Below are 13,844 nucleotides of genomic sequence, written 5' to 3'. Positions count from 1 at the left end.
TCTATATATAAGTTGTTTTAGAAAAGCAAATAAATCCATTTTCAAATTTATAATAGTTAATACTTAATTAATCATGTGCTAAGAAGGTTTCTCATTTTACGTGCCATAAAACTTTTTCTCTAGTTATGGAGATTGAACGGGGAGCCTCTTGGATCTCACGGTGAACTATGGACAAATACTTTGAAACTAAGGGAGTATACTACTGAGTAGGGGAGTACCGGAGAAAATATGTAGTGCAAACCGTATATATAGTAGAAACATGGAAACTACCGTTGGATAAAAAATTGACGCTTGATATTGGTCCATGTCACTTAGAGTAAAATTTAACTCGTGATTGAATATGAAAGTAAAACTTTACTCTTGATAACGTGAACAAATCTCATACGTCTATTTTTAGATTCAACAATAGTTTCTATGTTTTCACTAGATATATTGTTTGTACTATATATTTTTCCGGAGTACCAAGCGAAAATGCTTCAAGCGAGGCTATAGATTTTGATTAGCTTGTGCTCTATTACAGAGGGGAAAACCGTGTGAAAACGTATCTTGGGAGTAACCAAGCAAAATGCCACGAGGCTACAAATTATGCGCTCTATTACATAAGAAAACCATGTGAAAATGTTTGTTGTTGAACAACTTGCGAAGATTGATCCTAATTCTACTCACTATAGTCCTCTACAATAGCTACTCTCTATGTTTAATATTATAAGATATTTTAAATTTTTTTCGAGTCAAACTTTTTTAAAGCTTGGCCAAAGTTTATATGAAAATTATAGCAACATTTTCAACACAAAATAAGCATACTATCAAAATATATTCAATGTTGGGTCAAAAATTATTCTTGATTCACTTTTACCGACACCAAGGTGGAAATTTCATGGAGTATTCCTACCTAAGCCTAAGCCACAGGCTTTACTCAAATATAAGGGTTTCTTTTGCTGATCAGTACCATGATTAATTTCGCTATCTCCCGGACATGTGTCTACGAATAATACAAGTTATTTAATTTCAAAGTCGTTATCTCGTTAATTATGAATTGATAACTAGTTCCTCGATCCCATGCACACCGCACGTGTGAAATAAGTCATAATGAAATATATCAAGTGCTATTTTGTTATACTAAAATCCCATCATATATATATATATATATATATATATATGGGATGCGCTAAACCGCGCCTAGGGTGCGTAATAGATAGATAAAGATATATGATGGGATTTTAGTATAACAAAATAGCACTTGATATATTTCATTATGATATATATATATATATATATATAGAGAGAGAGAGAGAGAGAGAGAGAGAGGATTACATGGCATCAAGTAGAGATAATTAGAATAAACGTGTTTAGGACATCAAGTTAAAATCAGTAGCTAAGATAAGTTTAATTGCTGTTTGCTTTCATTCTCAGCGATGTGGCTGAAAGTCCTACGTCATCGTACATGTCCAATGCACCAAAATCTAATAGCACTATCTCAGCAGATTAGGCTCACCATGTAACTCCCATGGATAAAATCACTAGTGCTCCTGATGAGTCTGCATCCGAAGCAGTTAAGCTTCCAATTCCAAATTTCAGTTCTCTAAGAGAAGAGATAGCACTTGCACTAAGAAATGTGAAGGGAAAACACATAACAAAATTCATTGCAGATTGAGACTTAAGGGAAGAACCAAGCGGCAGATGGTGACGGACTGAAGGAGTTGGGCTTGGTGGCCGGTGGAAACGCTGCACCTGGTGGCGAAGATTCAGCGAGCCAGCGACTGTCGGCTGGCGGAGACCCTGCGCCCAGGGCGGCGACGCAGCATTCGGCTGCCGGTGGAGACCCTGCGCCTTGGATGGCGAGCGGCGGCGAAACCCGACGGCCGGCTGGTGGAGGCCCTATGCCTCGGGATAGCAGGCGGAGGCGGCGCTACAGGTGGATTGGATCGGGGGCTCGGCGCTTCCATGTGATGCGGATTTGGCCGTTCGGGACGAACACGTATCTGGGAAGTATCGGAATTATTTTCCTTTTTTCTAAAATCGCTGTTATTAGGGATACGTACGGGATGAGTGTCCGATACGTATCCGTATCCGATGGCGTATCCGATACGGATACGTGGCCCATGAGCCGTATCCAGGTAATGTAGACAGCACACCTTCGCCGCTCCGCCGCAAGACAACGGCGGTGCCTGACCTTTCTCATCGCGCCGCAGCTGCTTGACAACGCCGAGTGCGACATCATCTGGCCAACCAACTTCTCCAAAACCATTAGCCTCTCCAATGACGGCGGCTGCGGCACAACAGACAGATGGAAGAGCAGAGTGGTGCCTGGTTGCCGGGTTGGAGGAGCATGCGTAGACGGGTTCCATCCTACTTAGGAAAAAGTACACCGAAGGTCCCTCAACTTGTCATCGAGTTACAAAATCGTCCCCCAACCGCAAAACCAGATACCGGACGTCCCTCAACTAACGATAACTGGTCACAATAGGTCCTTCAGTGGTTTTGACTCCGGTTCTGTCCTACGTGGTGGCTGAGTCAGCGTGGGACCCACATGTCATGCTGCCACATCAGCCAATTCTTTCTCTCTTTTCCCCTCCTCTCTCCCTTCTCTCACTCAGCCGGTGGGAGATGGGAGGAGGAGGGCGTCGGCGGCCAGACGCGGCGGCGGTGGGGGGAGGAGCTGCGTGCGGGCGGCAGGGAGGGGCGGCACGCGGGCGGTGGGGGGAGGAGCGGCGCACGGGCTCCCCCGCCGGCCGCCGCTCACGAGTCCAGGGGAGAGGAGCGGCGCCCGACGGAGTGGAGTTGGGCGGCCCGTCCGTCCCCGCCACCGCCGCCAACGCGGCGCTCCCCTTCCCATCCCGGTCTACCCCGCCGCCCTCGATTCTCTCCCCTCCCCTTCCCCCGCCGACCGCCGCTCCCATCCCCACCCCCGCCGCCGCCGCTCTGAAACGAGCCGATGTTCCTGAGGATGAGATGGCTAACCTAGAAAGGCAACTAGCGCCAGGACCTTCCACAGCTCCACCAGCTCCAAGCACTGCTACTGCTCCTGCTAACCGGATGATGAACTTTGTCAGTGCTGGAGTGCAGGCACAGGCTGAGAGCAGCAGCAGGCAACAACGGGCTGCTGCTGCTAACAATGAGGACATCGAGCTGCCTGATGAGAGCGACGAGGAGGAAGACGATGATCAAATTGCGGAGAAGAGTGTTCCTGCTGCGGTGTTTGGAGAGCTTGGCAAGAGAACTGCAGAGAACAGGGAGGAGGAAAGCTCTAGTGCCCAGGAGAATGAGCAGCTTGGCGCCCTTGAGAGGATCAAGCGAAGGCGTCAATGATCTGCCACTATCAAGATGCCCACAGAGCTGGTGCCCTTGTAACAACTTGTAAACATGATTTTGAATGGTGTTTTTGCTCTTGTACAAAAATTTACGGGAGTTATTAATCCGTTATTGATCTGCGATCATTTTTTCGTGTACTAACTATTGGGTATATTCCCCGCTTTTTATTCTCTCTTCTAGGCTAGAAGGCAATCATGCATTATTCAATTCTTTTTCATTTTTGCGAGGAAACATTATTTGATTTCGAGAGTGTACACTGCTACTGGAGTGTTGAAACCTGCAAATGGAACTAGGAGACTTCATTTCTATTACTGTCTCATGTGGTTTATCCTTTCATTTGCAAAGTTATTGGTTGAGCTACGGTTTTATAAACCGAGTAATATAATGATGGTGATATGTAAACAAAACTAGAAATTTCGTTAACTCGGATTATTCGAAGTGAACCAAAATAGTGTATTCCTTTGATCACAAAATAACCATCACAAAACTGTCAGCAATTTTGAACATATATTTGCAATTTGAGCTCTGAAGGTAATGAATAGTGGAAAGCATGTAATGAAGAAGGCCAGAATAGAGGAAAGCATGTACAATTTTATCACAAGGTCTCTCATTCGTCGATGGGCCGGAACACCTTGAGCGACTCGCGCGGCAGTTCGTCGCCAATGGTGCTCACCACCTTAGCCGCGCCGACAGCCACCGGAAACGTGAAGCCGCCGGAGCTCACGACCTGAACCGAAGCCGGTCTTCTTGCCGCGGTGAGCGCTTGCGGTGGCGGCGGCAGCGACGCCAATGGCACCATCCATCTGGAGCTAAGTAGTAGCCGCCGATGCGGCGGACTAGGCGTGGCCGGAGAGCAGCCCAGAGCGGCTGGTCCAGCTCGCCTCCGACGAGCACGCCACGGTATGCCCGCTCTGTGAAGAAGAAGAAGGCGGCAACGAGGACTGCGGTGTTGCCTCCGCCATTTGCCGGGACCCCCCCTCCCGTCCCCCGGCGCCGTGCGGTGGCTTCGTCCCCACCCGTCGACCGTCCTGCCGCTTGCCCTGAGAAGAGAGATAGGAGATGGGAAATAAGAGAGAGATGATGACATGGCATCTTACATGTAGGGCCTACGCGCTGACTCAGCCGCCACGTCGGACAAAACCAGGGTCAAAACCACCGAAGGACCTCAAGTAAACGGTTTTCTTAGTTGAGGGACGTTCGATATCTGGTTTTGCGGTTGGGGGACGATTTTGTAACTCGTTGACAAGTTGAGGGACCTTCGGTGTACTTTTTCCTCCTACTTACCGTCCACCGCCGGTTTCTAGGGCCACCGCTGCCGCTCCGCCTTGAGGGTTGTCCACCACTACACGTCGGAGGCACCAGCCATCAGCCAATGCTCCGCTCGAGGCCACGTTGTCGCTCCACCACGCGGTCAGGCCATCACACAAGCCAGGGAGGGAGAGAGATAGGTGAAGCCATGAAGAGAGGTAAGGGTCACCGATAAGTGGCCCCGCTGTATGCCACATCAACAAAACCAGAAGAAAATTTGGTCCATACTACCAAGGGACTTACTATGCACGTTTTCTATTAGGAAAAAGTACGAATTACCCCCCCCCCTCCACCGAACTACCGCGGATGACCGAATTACCCCCCCCCCCGGTAACCGTAAAACCAGACATTCTTCACCCCAACTATGCAAACCGGACGAATTACCCCCCTCGACCCAATCCACGATGGTTTTGGTCTACGTGGCATACGCGTGGCAGTCTAGTCAACATTCTACTTATAAAAAAAATGTGGGACCCACCTGTCATACACTCATACTCTCTCTTCTCTCTCACTCTCTCTCCCATCGTCGGCGCGGGATCTGGGTGGGCGGGAGGCAGCAACCACGGAGGAGCTGGCCGGCGGTGGAGGTGGGGGCGCCGTCGAAGCGGCGAGCGGAGGGGGCCCGACAACGCCGGCCGTGCACCTCATTGCGGTGAAGAGACGGTCGTTTCCTTTAGCGGCGGCGGCGACGAACGATTCCCCCAAGCGATGGAGGAGCGGCATGGCAGAGAGGGCCTGACGACGGAGATCCATGCACCGACGATTGCCGTCGGAGGTACCGGCAGCGGATGGCCATGGGGCCGGGACAGGACCGGACGTCGGAGGGCTGCGGGGGCTAGGCGGTCGGCAGCCTCCATCCGGAAGAACAAGGCCGCGACCGGCCCTCGCTCCTCGACGCCCCAAGCGGCCTCCGCTGCCGCCCGCCGCCCTCGTCCTCCCCACTCGCACACCACCGAGAGGGAGGGGGAAGCCGCGCCGAGCTCCGTCCGTCCCAAGCTCCGTCCACCCGCACTCCGCCGAGAGGGAGGGGGGAAGCCGCACCGAGCGGCCGCCTCCTCATCCCCCGCTGCCGCCGTCGCCGCCGCTCCATGTCCCCCGCCGCCGCTGACCCGTGAGAGAGAGAGAAAGAGTGAGAGAGAGAAGAGAGAGAGGAAGAGTGAGAGAGAGAAGAGAGAGGAAGAGTGTATGACAGGTGGGTCCCACATTTTTTTATAAATAGAATGTTGACTAGACTGCCACGCGTACGCCAAGTAGACCAAAACCACCGCAGATTGGGTCGAGGCGGTAATTCGTCCGGTTTGCATAGTTGGGGGTGAAGAATGTCCGGTTTTATTGTTTGGGGTAATTCGGTCGACCATGATAGTTCGGGTGGGCAATTCGTACTCTTTCATTTCTAATAATTGAGAGGTAGAGACTTATGGTATTGGGGATGAGAGATGTAATAAAGACTCGATGTAAAGTTGAGGGATGTTTTATACTCTGCTTGACAGGTGGGATGAGGAAGAAAAGAGAGAGGGGAGTGAGGATGACATGTGGGCTCCACATGGGCCCCACCATTTTATTATTATTTTGTGTGTAGCTGACATGTGGGGCCACAGTTTTTATTATTTTTCCGGGATCGCCACATAAATGCCACGTAAGCACCACATCAATGTAATGTGGGACGAAGACTTAGTCAAACCAACCACATAGGCGCCACATCAGCCAAAACTGCCTTCCAAACTGCCGAGGGGACAGTTGTATCTGGTTGTTGAGTTCAAGGATGAAAATCTGATTCGGTGTAAATTTAAGGGACCTCAAATGAACTTACATCAGCCAAAACTGCCTTCCAAACTGCCGAGGGACCGGTTGTATATGATTTTTGGGTTCAAGGATGAAATCAGTGCCACGTGGGATGAAGACTTAGTCAAACCAACCACGTGGCGCCACATCAGCCAAAACTGCCTTTCAAACTGCCAAGGGATCGGTTTTATCTGGTTGTTGGGTTCAAGGATGAAAATCAGATTCGGTGTAAATTTAAGAGACCTCAAATGAACTTACATCAGCCAAAACTGCCTTCCAAAATGCCAAGGGACCGGTTGTATCTGGGTTTTGGGTTCAAGGATGAAATCAGATTCGGTGTAAATTTAAGGGACCTCAAATGAACTTATTACTTTTTTATATATGGTTTGAGTTCAAGGATGAAAATCGGATTCAGTGTAAATTTAAGGGGCCTTGAACCGGTTGTATCCAGTTTTTGGGTTCAAGGATGGAAATCGGATTCGGTGTAAATTTAAGGGACCACAAATGAACTTATTACTTTTTTTTATTAAGTTTTTTAGGTTCAAGGATGAAAATTGGATTCGGTGTAAATTTAAGGGGCCTGAAATGAACGTATCTGGTTTTTGGGTTCAAGGATAAAAATCAGATTCGGTGTAAATTTGAGGGACCTCCAATGAACTTATTACTTTTTTATCTGGTTTTTGGGTTCTAGGATGAAATTTTGATTTGGTGTAAATTTAAGGGGCCTCAAATGAACGTATCTGGTTTTTGGATTCAAGGATGAAAATCGGATTCGATGTAAATTTGAGGAACCTCAAATGAACTTATTACTTTTTTTATCTGGTTTTGTTCTACGATGAAAATTTGATTTGGTGTAAATTTAAGGGGCCTCAAATGAACTTACTACTTTTCCTTAAAAAAAGACGCGAATAGTAGAGAATTACCTAATATCAAATAATTAGAAGGGATGAGACTTCAAACCCAGGTTGTCTAGCCCACCACCTTGTGGAGCTGGCTAGAAAACCCTGGGCGTTTCTCATTTTGCGTGGAGGCTGATTCCGTGAATAGAGATGTGCCACGTGGCTTATCTCTCCCGCCATTAATTTGCACAGAATTCGGTATAGGAGAGAGATTATATGCTGGGCTGTACTCAAGCCCAAAACTAATTGGGCCTTATGAATTGAGTAGGCCCATTAGCCAACAATAAATTAAAAGAGAAGATGATGCGAAAGTTCAAAACCCTCCCCGTCCCGTACCGTCCCTCATCGAGAGAGAGAGAAATCGAGAAATGGGGATTGAATCGGCTCCCGACGATCCACGCCGCCAACACCCGGCCGTCTCCATTCCCGAGGATGAGACAACATCGGAGGCCGCCGCGATGTCCGCCGCCGAGGAGCGGAAGCGATTGGCTTTGAAGGAGTTTTGGGAGGAGGAGCGAAGAACTTCTAGGGAGAGGATGCTTGTGTTCGCTGAACGCGGGGAAGCGTACAAGAAGCATGGTGCTCATCCGATGCTACCTCCTTTTGAGATCACCCACCTCCCAGGTAAAATTTTAGGTCCATCCGCTAGGGTTTTGTCTCTCTATCTATGGTCAATTTTAGAGCTCCCGCGCGATATCCCGCCGCCGCCCGCCGGATGTGTTTAGGGTTTATGGGGTTCTCCGGTCACCAGCGGGCTGGATGAAGGGGTACTGGCTGTGCGGCGGGGCAGCCGAGGCGAGGCGGAGGCGGGGGAGTGGATGGAGTGAGGAGGACGCCGGCGCTGGAGTCGGAGGCAGGAGGACGGCTGATTGCACTCCTTTTTTTTTTTTTCTGTCGAACGGTCGTGCCATTGCCGAAGTTTTATATAAAAATGAAGGTGTCCCATTTTAAGGGGTAAATGGGACCAAGCCTTACATTGCTCAGTTATTAGGGAAAATTGAGCGAAAACCACAACTACAACACCACACCAAAAGCTAACCTAACCTAAGCTACCAAGACGAGCCCAATACAAGGCATCGGCACCAAGCTTATCATAGAGGCGATACAGCAGCCCATACATGTTATCGTTGCCGAGCTTACCATCCAGGTGACATAGCAGCTTCGACTTCACAGTTTTTTACTTTATTAACTGCCAATTTCTTCAATCTATGTATGTATTGTTGAGTTATTCCTCGCTGCTGATGTCCTGTACATGTATTGTAGATCTTTTGGAGAGAGCATGGGGATGGGATAGGATACTGCCATATTATCCTGGAAGTCGTTCTTGGCCCCAATACAAGGCATACCTCCACGAGTATTACCGCCGCAATGGAGATGATGACAATGATCTGGCAGCCCTAGCAGACCTGGTATCTTCCTTGTTCTGCTTAGCTTCTACTATAAGTACTATCTGTTGCATGATTTTCTCTTCTAGATTATTTATTTATACTTGCATGAATTGTGGTTTCCAGTGCATCAAGGGGGAGAATGAGCTTATGTACCTGCTGAATCGTCGCCCTCAAATCTTCAAAGCTGACGAGATCACCCTCAGTAAAAAGATCACCAACTGCGCATATCAAATGGTTAGCATGGAATGTTCTGAGTTCCCTGCCGCCACTGTTGCCTTGAAGGTGTGCACTTCCTTGCATATAATACTATAATTAACATGCCAAGCCAGATTTCAGTCTTCTTAATTGGAGATATTATTCATTCAAGTTTATTAACTCTCTTGTTCTAATTGCAAAACTATATATGGTTTCAAGTGTATCACCAAGGAGGCTGATCTAATGTGTCAATCGGTGGTAAGTGGGGCTGCTACAACCTCTTCCATGGTCACCAGCAATTCCATTCGGCGCTGCGCCTTAAGATTCATGACCTACAAAGGGCCTGAACATGTTCCTGCCACTGCTACCATGATGGTACGAGCTTGCCTCCACAAAAACAAACTGGAACCTACTTTATCTGTCAAATTAACCTGTTGATGGTTACGAACAAGGTGTTTGCTAATTAATTCCTAGGCCATCATGAAAGAGTCTGAGTTGCTGAGGAACAATCTTCTGGGCAAAGCTGATACTTTTGATTGGAGCTTCTCTGTCCGGAATGGTGGACTGTCAGCTATGTACAAAATATATCTTGAACTCCCTACTGAAGAAGAGCTCAGAAGGTATGATCTGCATGCTTATATATTATTCTTGTTGTGTTGATATTGTTGAATTGTCACTGTTTGTAAGATAAGTATTCTATATAGAGTCAATTTTCTTTGGTGGAAAGTTGTAATGTCTTGCTATGCTCTATAAACCAGTGGCAGCACTATTGGAGAATCAGTAGTCAATGAATCTGATGACAGGCATTGTTCTGAGAATGATATTGGAAAAAACAACAACCTTCAGGAAATAGAAAAGATAAATCAAGGGATCATCCTGCAAGAAACAGAAGGGATTATTCAAGAGACCAAGGTAAACATTTCACAGAAAATTGGTTTGCTAGCTCAAATAAGTTTTCTGTTTTGCTCGTGGAACTCCTTTATGTTTCTTTTGTGGATATCTTTACTAATACGGGTTTGATAATAATGTGAACTGTTCAAAGGAGGATGTTGTAAAAGGAGACAACCTGGATGAAAGCAAGAAGCACAAGATTATTCAAGAGACCAAGGCAGACATATCAGAGAAAATTGGTTTGCTAGCTCAAATAAGTTTTCTGTTTTGCTCGTGAAACTCCTTTATGTTTCTTTATGGACATCTTTATTAATATGGCTTCAATAATAATGTGAACTGTTCAAAGGAGGATGTTGTAAAAGTAGACAACCTGGATGAAAGCAAGGAGCACGAGGTTAAGGTAGACTTCAAAAAAAATGCTGCTTGCTCAAATCTGTTCACTCTTTTATGTTTCTTCCATGGATACTCGTACTGATACGCGTGAATAATTATATGAACTGTTCAAAGGAGGATGGTGTAAAAAGACACAACCTGGATGAAAGCTTGAAACAGAAGACAGAGGTACAAATTTTCAAAGAAAATTTGCGCTGCCTGAATGTGTTAACTCTTTATGGTTCTCTTGCTACTACCAGTTTATAATGAATATGATGATGTTTGAAGGAGGTGGGCAATGGAGTGAACCATACAATCCATGGAAAGAAGGTATGTTGCAAAGAATACTTTTTTATGCTCTTGTAATGGAACTGCTCGCTAACAGTCAATTTTATGTTAGCTGCAAGAGTTCTTAATTATCACTGATGAGTATGATGAAAGAACACTTCTGCTAAGCCCTTTGGAAAAGAAAAAGGTTAGTGGAAAAGAAGATGAGAATGTGGCAAATCCTCAGAAATTTTTGTTAGCTTGGTGAGTCTTATGTTTTCCTGGGGAATTTCTTCTCTGAGTTGAGCGTTGTCGTGCCCTTACGGCCTTACCTGGTTAAATAAAATAGTTTTTCCATCTCGTAATTGATTTTGGTCTGACAACAAACATGTGTCTATTTTTTTGTTACCGTTTCATGGTGTTCCATTTTGATTTATTTTGCTGCAGCCACGGAATTGGAAGATAGGATGCTTTAGCTGGTTGAAGCCTGGAGTAAGAGTCAATGGGTCAGAGAGGGCTGGTGTCTAAGTCCAAGTCCTTATCTACTATGGCAAGGACCAAGCTTGCCATCGCAAAGAAGCTTAAGCAAAGCTCTTGGTACCATTTTTGTTTGAAAAATCAGACCGTGTTATAATGATCTGTACTGAAAACTGCTATATTTCCCCTATGTGAAACGAACGTGCAAAGCCTGATGAAACTGAAGAGGTCGTTTATCGCTGTGACGACAGCTTTGGTTCGTTCAATCTCAATAGGAAGGATTGGAGAAGACTGAGGAGAATTAATTAATTTCACACCTTAATAGGGGTGGAGTAAATCCTTTTCAAATTTCTCTCTATCCCATTGGGGAGGGAATAACTTGAACAAGGTCCTGTATTTTCTCTGTTCGTCATCAAAAAGTTTCATCCGCCATCTCTCCTAAGGCCTGTTCCAGTTCCCCAATTTTTTTTTCCAAAAACGTCACATTTAATTTTTGGACACATGCATGAAGCATTAAATATAGATAAAAACAAAAATTAATTGCACAATTTACATGAAAATCGTGAGACGAATCTTTAGAGCCTAATTAGTACATGATTAGCCATAAGTACTAAAAACGGTTTAATTAGGCTCTTATGAAATTAGTTTTTTCATTCGTATCTGAAAATCTTTTCCGACATCCGGTCAAACATCCAATATGACACCTAAAAATTTTCTTTTCGTGAACTAAACAAACCTTAACTCTTAGCTCCATTGTCCAAAAAAAACTAGCCAGGGGAGGATTTTACACCACCTGGAACAACCTTCTGTCCTATCTCTCTCTCCTCTCCTCTCACACAGCTCCTACCACTTGCTATACTTACCAAACCGTGCCGAGCTTATCATTGTTTGCTTGTTAGTTGGAACTTGATTTTTTTTTTTTGAATGAATCGGCGAGCCGCCAATTTCATTGAATATATAGAAGGAGAAAATTGTACCGTGTAAAGGAAAGAAAAAGGACACAGTCCTAGTCAGCTAGGGTACAAGCCAAATTCTCACATGCTTTGCGCCTGCTAAGGCCCATGTCTTGGCCTCATCCTTTATCTTTGTCAGGAGACCACCTGGCGGGAGCTCCTTATGTTGGAATGTTCTGCGGTTTCTTTCGTTCCAGATCTCCCAGGAGACTAGAAGCGTTAGTGAGCTTAGAGCCTTCTTGGGTGCCTCCTTTACACTTGTGGTTAAATCCCAACATTCTGACACTGACAATGCCTGCTGCCATTGGTTAGGATGAAGGTTGTTGCACATCGTCCAATCTACTAGAGCCGCCCATATTCCCTTTGTGTAGCGGCAACCCGCGAGGAGGTGGAGGGCCGTCTCCTGGACCCAACAACATAAGGAACAGATGGATCCGTTTGGCCTTCCCAGGTAGATAGTCTATCAGAGGTCCAGAATCTATTTTGAATGATCAACCAGGCGAAAGTTTTGCATTTGCGAGGAGCCCAGGGTTTCCAGATTAGGTTTTTGAAATTGGTGGTCATTGTTTCAAGTAGTTGAGCGTTATAGGCCGACGTCGCTGTATATTCACCATGGCTAGTGAGCTTCCAAGATATTTGATCCTCCTCGTGTTCTGAGATCTCAATTGTCTGGGCGGCGCTCCAAACCGTGACAAGTTGGTCGATCGGCTCCGTTGTCCAGCCCGTGTCCAGTGGTAGTCCCAGGTCAAGCAACCATTGGCCCGACTGCAAAGCCTGTTGAAGGTTTCTATTCTTTTTCTTGGAGGCCGCATAGACTAGTGGTGCCACATCTTTTATCCTTCTCCCCTGCCACCAGGCTGACTCCCAGAAGCTCACCGTCGCTCTGTTTCTGACTGTTATAGATGTCGCTTCCGCAAAGAGGAGCATGTCAGTGCCGTCGCACGGCGTGCCAGATCTGACCCATGCTTTCTCCGGTGACTTCCATTCATGCCATAGCCATCGGAGGTGCAAAGGTCTTGCGAATTTCTCAAGGTTTAGGATACCCAAGCCTCCGAAAGCAGTTGGGAGGCAGTTTCGTTTCCAGTTGACTTTGCATTTTCCACCCGTCAAGGTTTCCCCACCCGCCCACATAAACTTTCTTCTCTGCTTGTCAAGGGCCTCAAGTATGGGTGAAAACAGTACGGAAACGGACGGAAACCACCTTTATTGTTTTCGTTTTCATATTTTTTTTTCGGAATCAGAATCGGAAACTCCGGATACGAAAACGGAATTGAATATTATCAAAACCGAAAACGGAGCGAAAACAAACCAGCACGAATACGGTAACGGAAATTTATCGGAATACAAAAAAACCCCTCAAACTGATAAATCCAATTCTCAAGTCTCAACGGTTAACAATTCATCATAAAACACAATCACATAAGTCTAATTTTTAAGTCTAAATAGTACATCACAAAACACAATCTATGGAATAAATTATCTATGTTTAAGAGAGTAATGCTCTTGATAAATCCTAATGTAGGAAAAAAATATTCTTATGTAACTTCATATTTGCATAACAATTTATTTTTAAAAAAATAACAGCCAAACACCATTGTATTCACTATTCAATGCTTAAAAAATAATCCAGGGTATTTCAGTCACAAAATTTCCGAAAAGTTCCGACCGATTCCGAGTTCCGACGGAAACTGCCCTTATCATTTCTGATTCCGTTTTCGAGAAAATATTTCCGAATTCGTTTCCGTTTCTGAAAAATTCCGAAAAAAGTTCGACCGATAGATTCCGTTTCTGAAAATAGGTCCGAAATCCGGAAAGTTTCCGTACCGTTTTCACCCCTAGCCTCAAGTGATTCTTTTGACGCTTTGAGACCTGTCAGGAGGAAAACAGGTTGCGAAGTAAGCACCGACTTAACAAGGGTAGAATGCCTTTGCGGAAATCCTCTATTTTGAAGGAGCGTGAGGAGGTAGTCCCATCTGACCGAGTCAAAAGCCTTAGAGATG

General features: G+C 45.9%; 1 protein-coding gene across 2 annotated transcripts; it reads left to right on the top strand.

The window, feature by feature from the left end:
• Window positions 1–7,632: 7,632 nt before the first annotated feature.
• Window positions 7,633–11,157, top strand: LOC127778411 (uncharacterized). 2 transcript variants are annotated; one of them, XM_052305006.1, is made up of 11 exons: window positions 7,633–7,925; window positions 8,565–8,710; window positions 8,813–8,971; window positions 9,104–9,259; window positions 9,359–9,504; window positions 9,643–9,796; window positions 10,122–10,175; window positions 10,283–10,336; window positions 10,436–10,477; window positions 10,548–10,622; window positions 10,862–11,157. In XM_052305006.1, exons 1-11 carry the CDS (start codon window positions 7,670–7,672, stop codon window positions 10,940–10,942), a joined length of 1,323 nt encoding a protein of 440 aa, XP_052160966.1. In that variant the 5' UTR covers window positions 7,633–7,669; the 3' UTR covers window positions 10,943–11,157. The 2 variants fall into 2 exon arrangements, with proteins under 2 accessions (XP_052160966.1, XP_052160968.1); XM_052305008.1 differs by having other exon boundaries at window positions 10,548–10,678.
• The last annotated feature ends 2,687 nt before the right edge of the window (window positions 11,158–13,844 follow it).

The sequence above is a fragment of the Oryza glaberrima genome, chromosome 7, assembly GCF_000147395.1.
Source record: "Oryza glaberrima chromosome 7, OglaRS2, whole genome shotgun sequence".
In the NCBI taxonomy this organism is placed as follows: Eukaryota; Viridiplantae; Streptophyta; class Magnoliopsida; order Poales; family Poaceae; genus Oryza; species Oryza glaberrima.
The sequence above is the reverse complement of the archived record's forward strand: the minus strand, read 5'-3'. Positions and strand labels throughout refer to the sequence as shown.

Bases quoted from the DNA above. Each gene is read 5' to 3' on its own strand.
- LOC127778411 (XM_052305006.1), top strand. From the start codon at position 7,670: ATGGGGATTGAATCGGCTCCCGACGATCCACGCCGCCAACACCCGGCC. The intron at 10,176-10,282 runs GTAGACTTCAAA...AACTGTTCAAAG, and splicing joins GCAAGGAGCACGAGGTTAAG to GAGGATGGTGTAAAAAGACA. The intron at 10,478-10,547 runs GTATGTTGCAAA...ATTTTATGTTAG, and splicing joins ATACAATCCATGGAAAGAAG to CTGCAAGAGTTCTTAATTAT.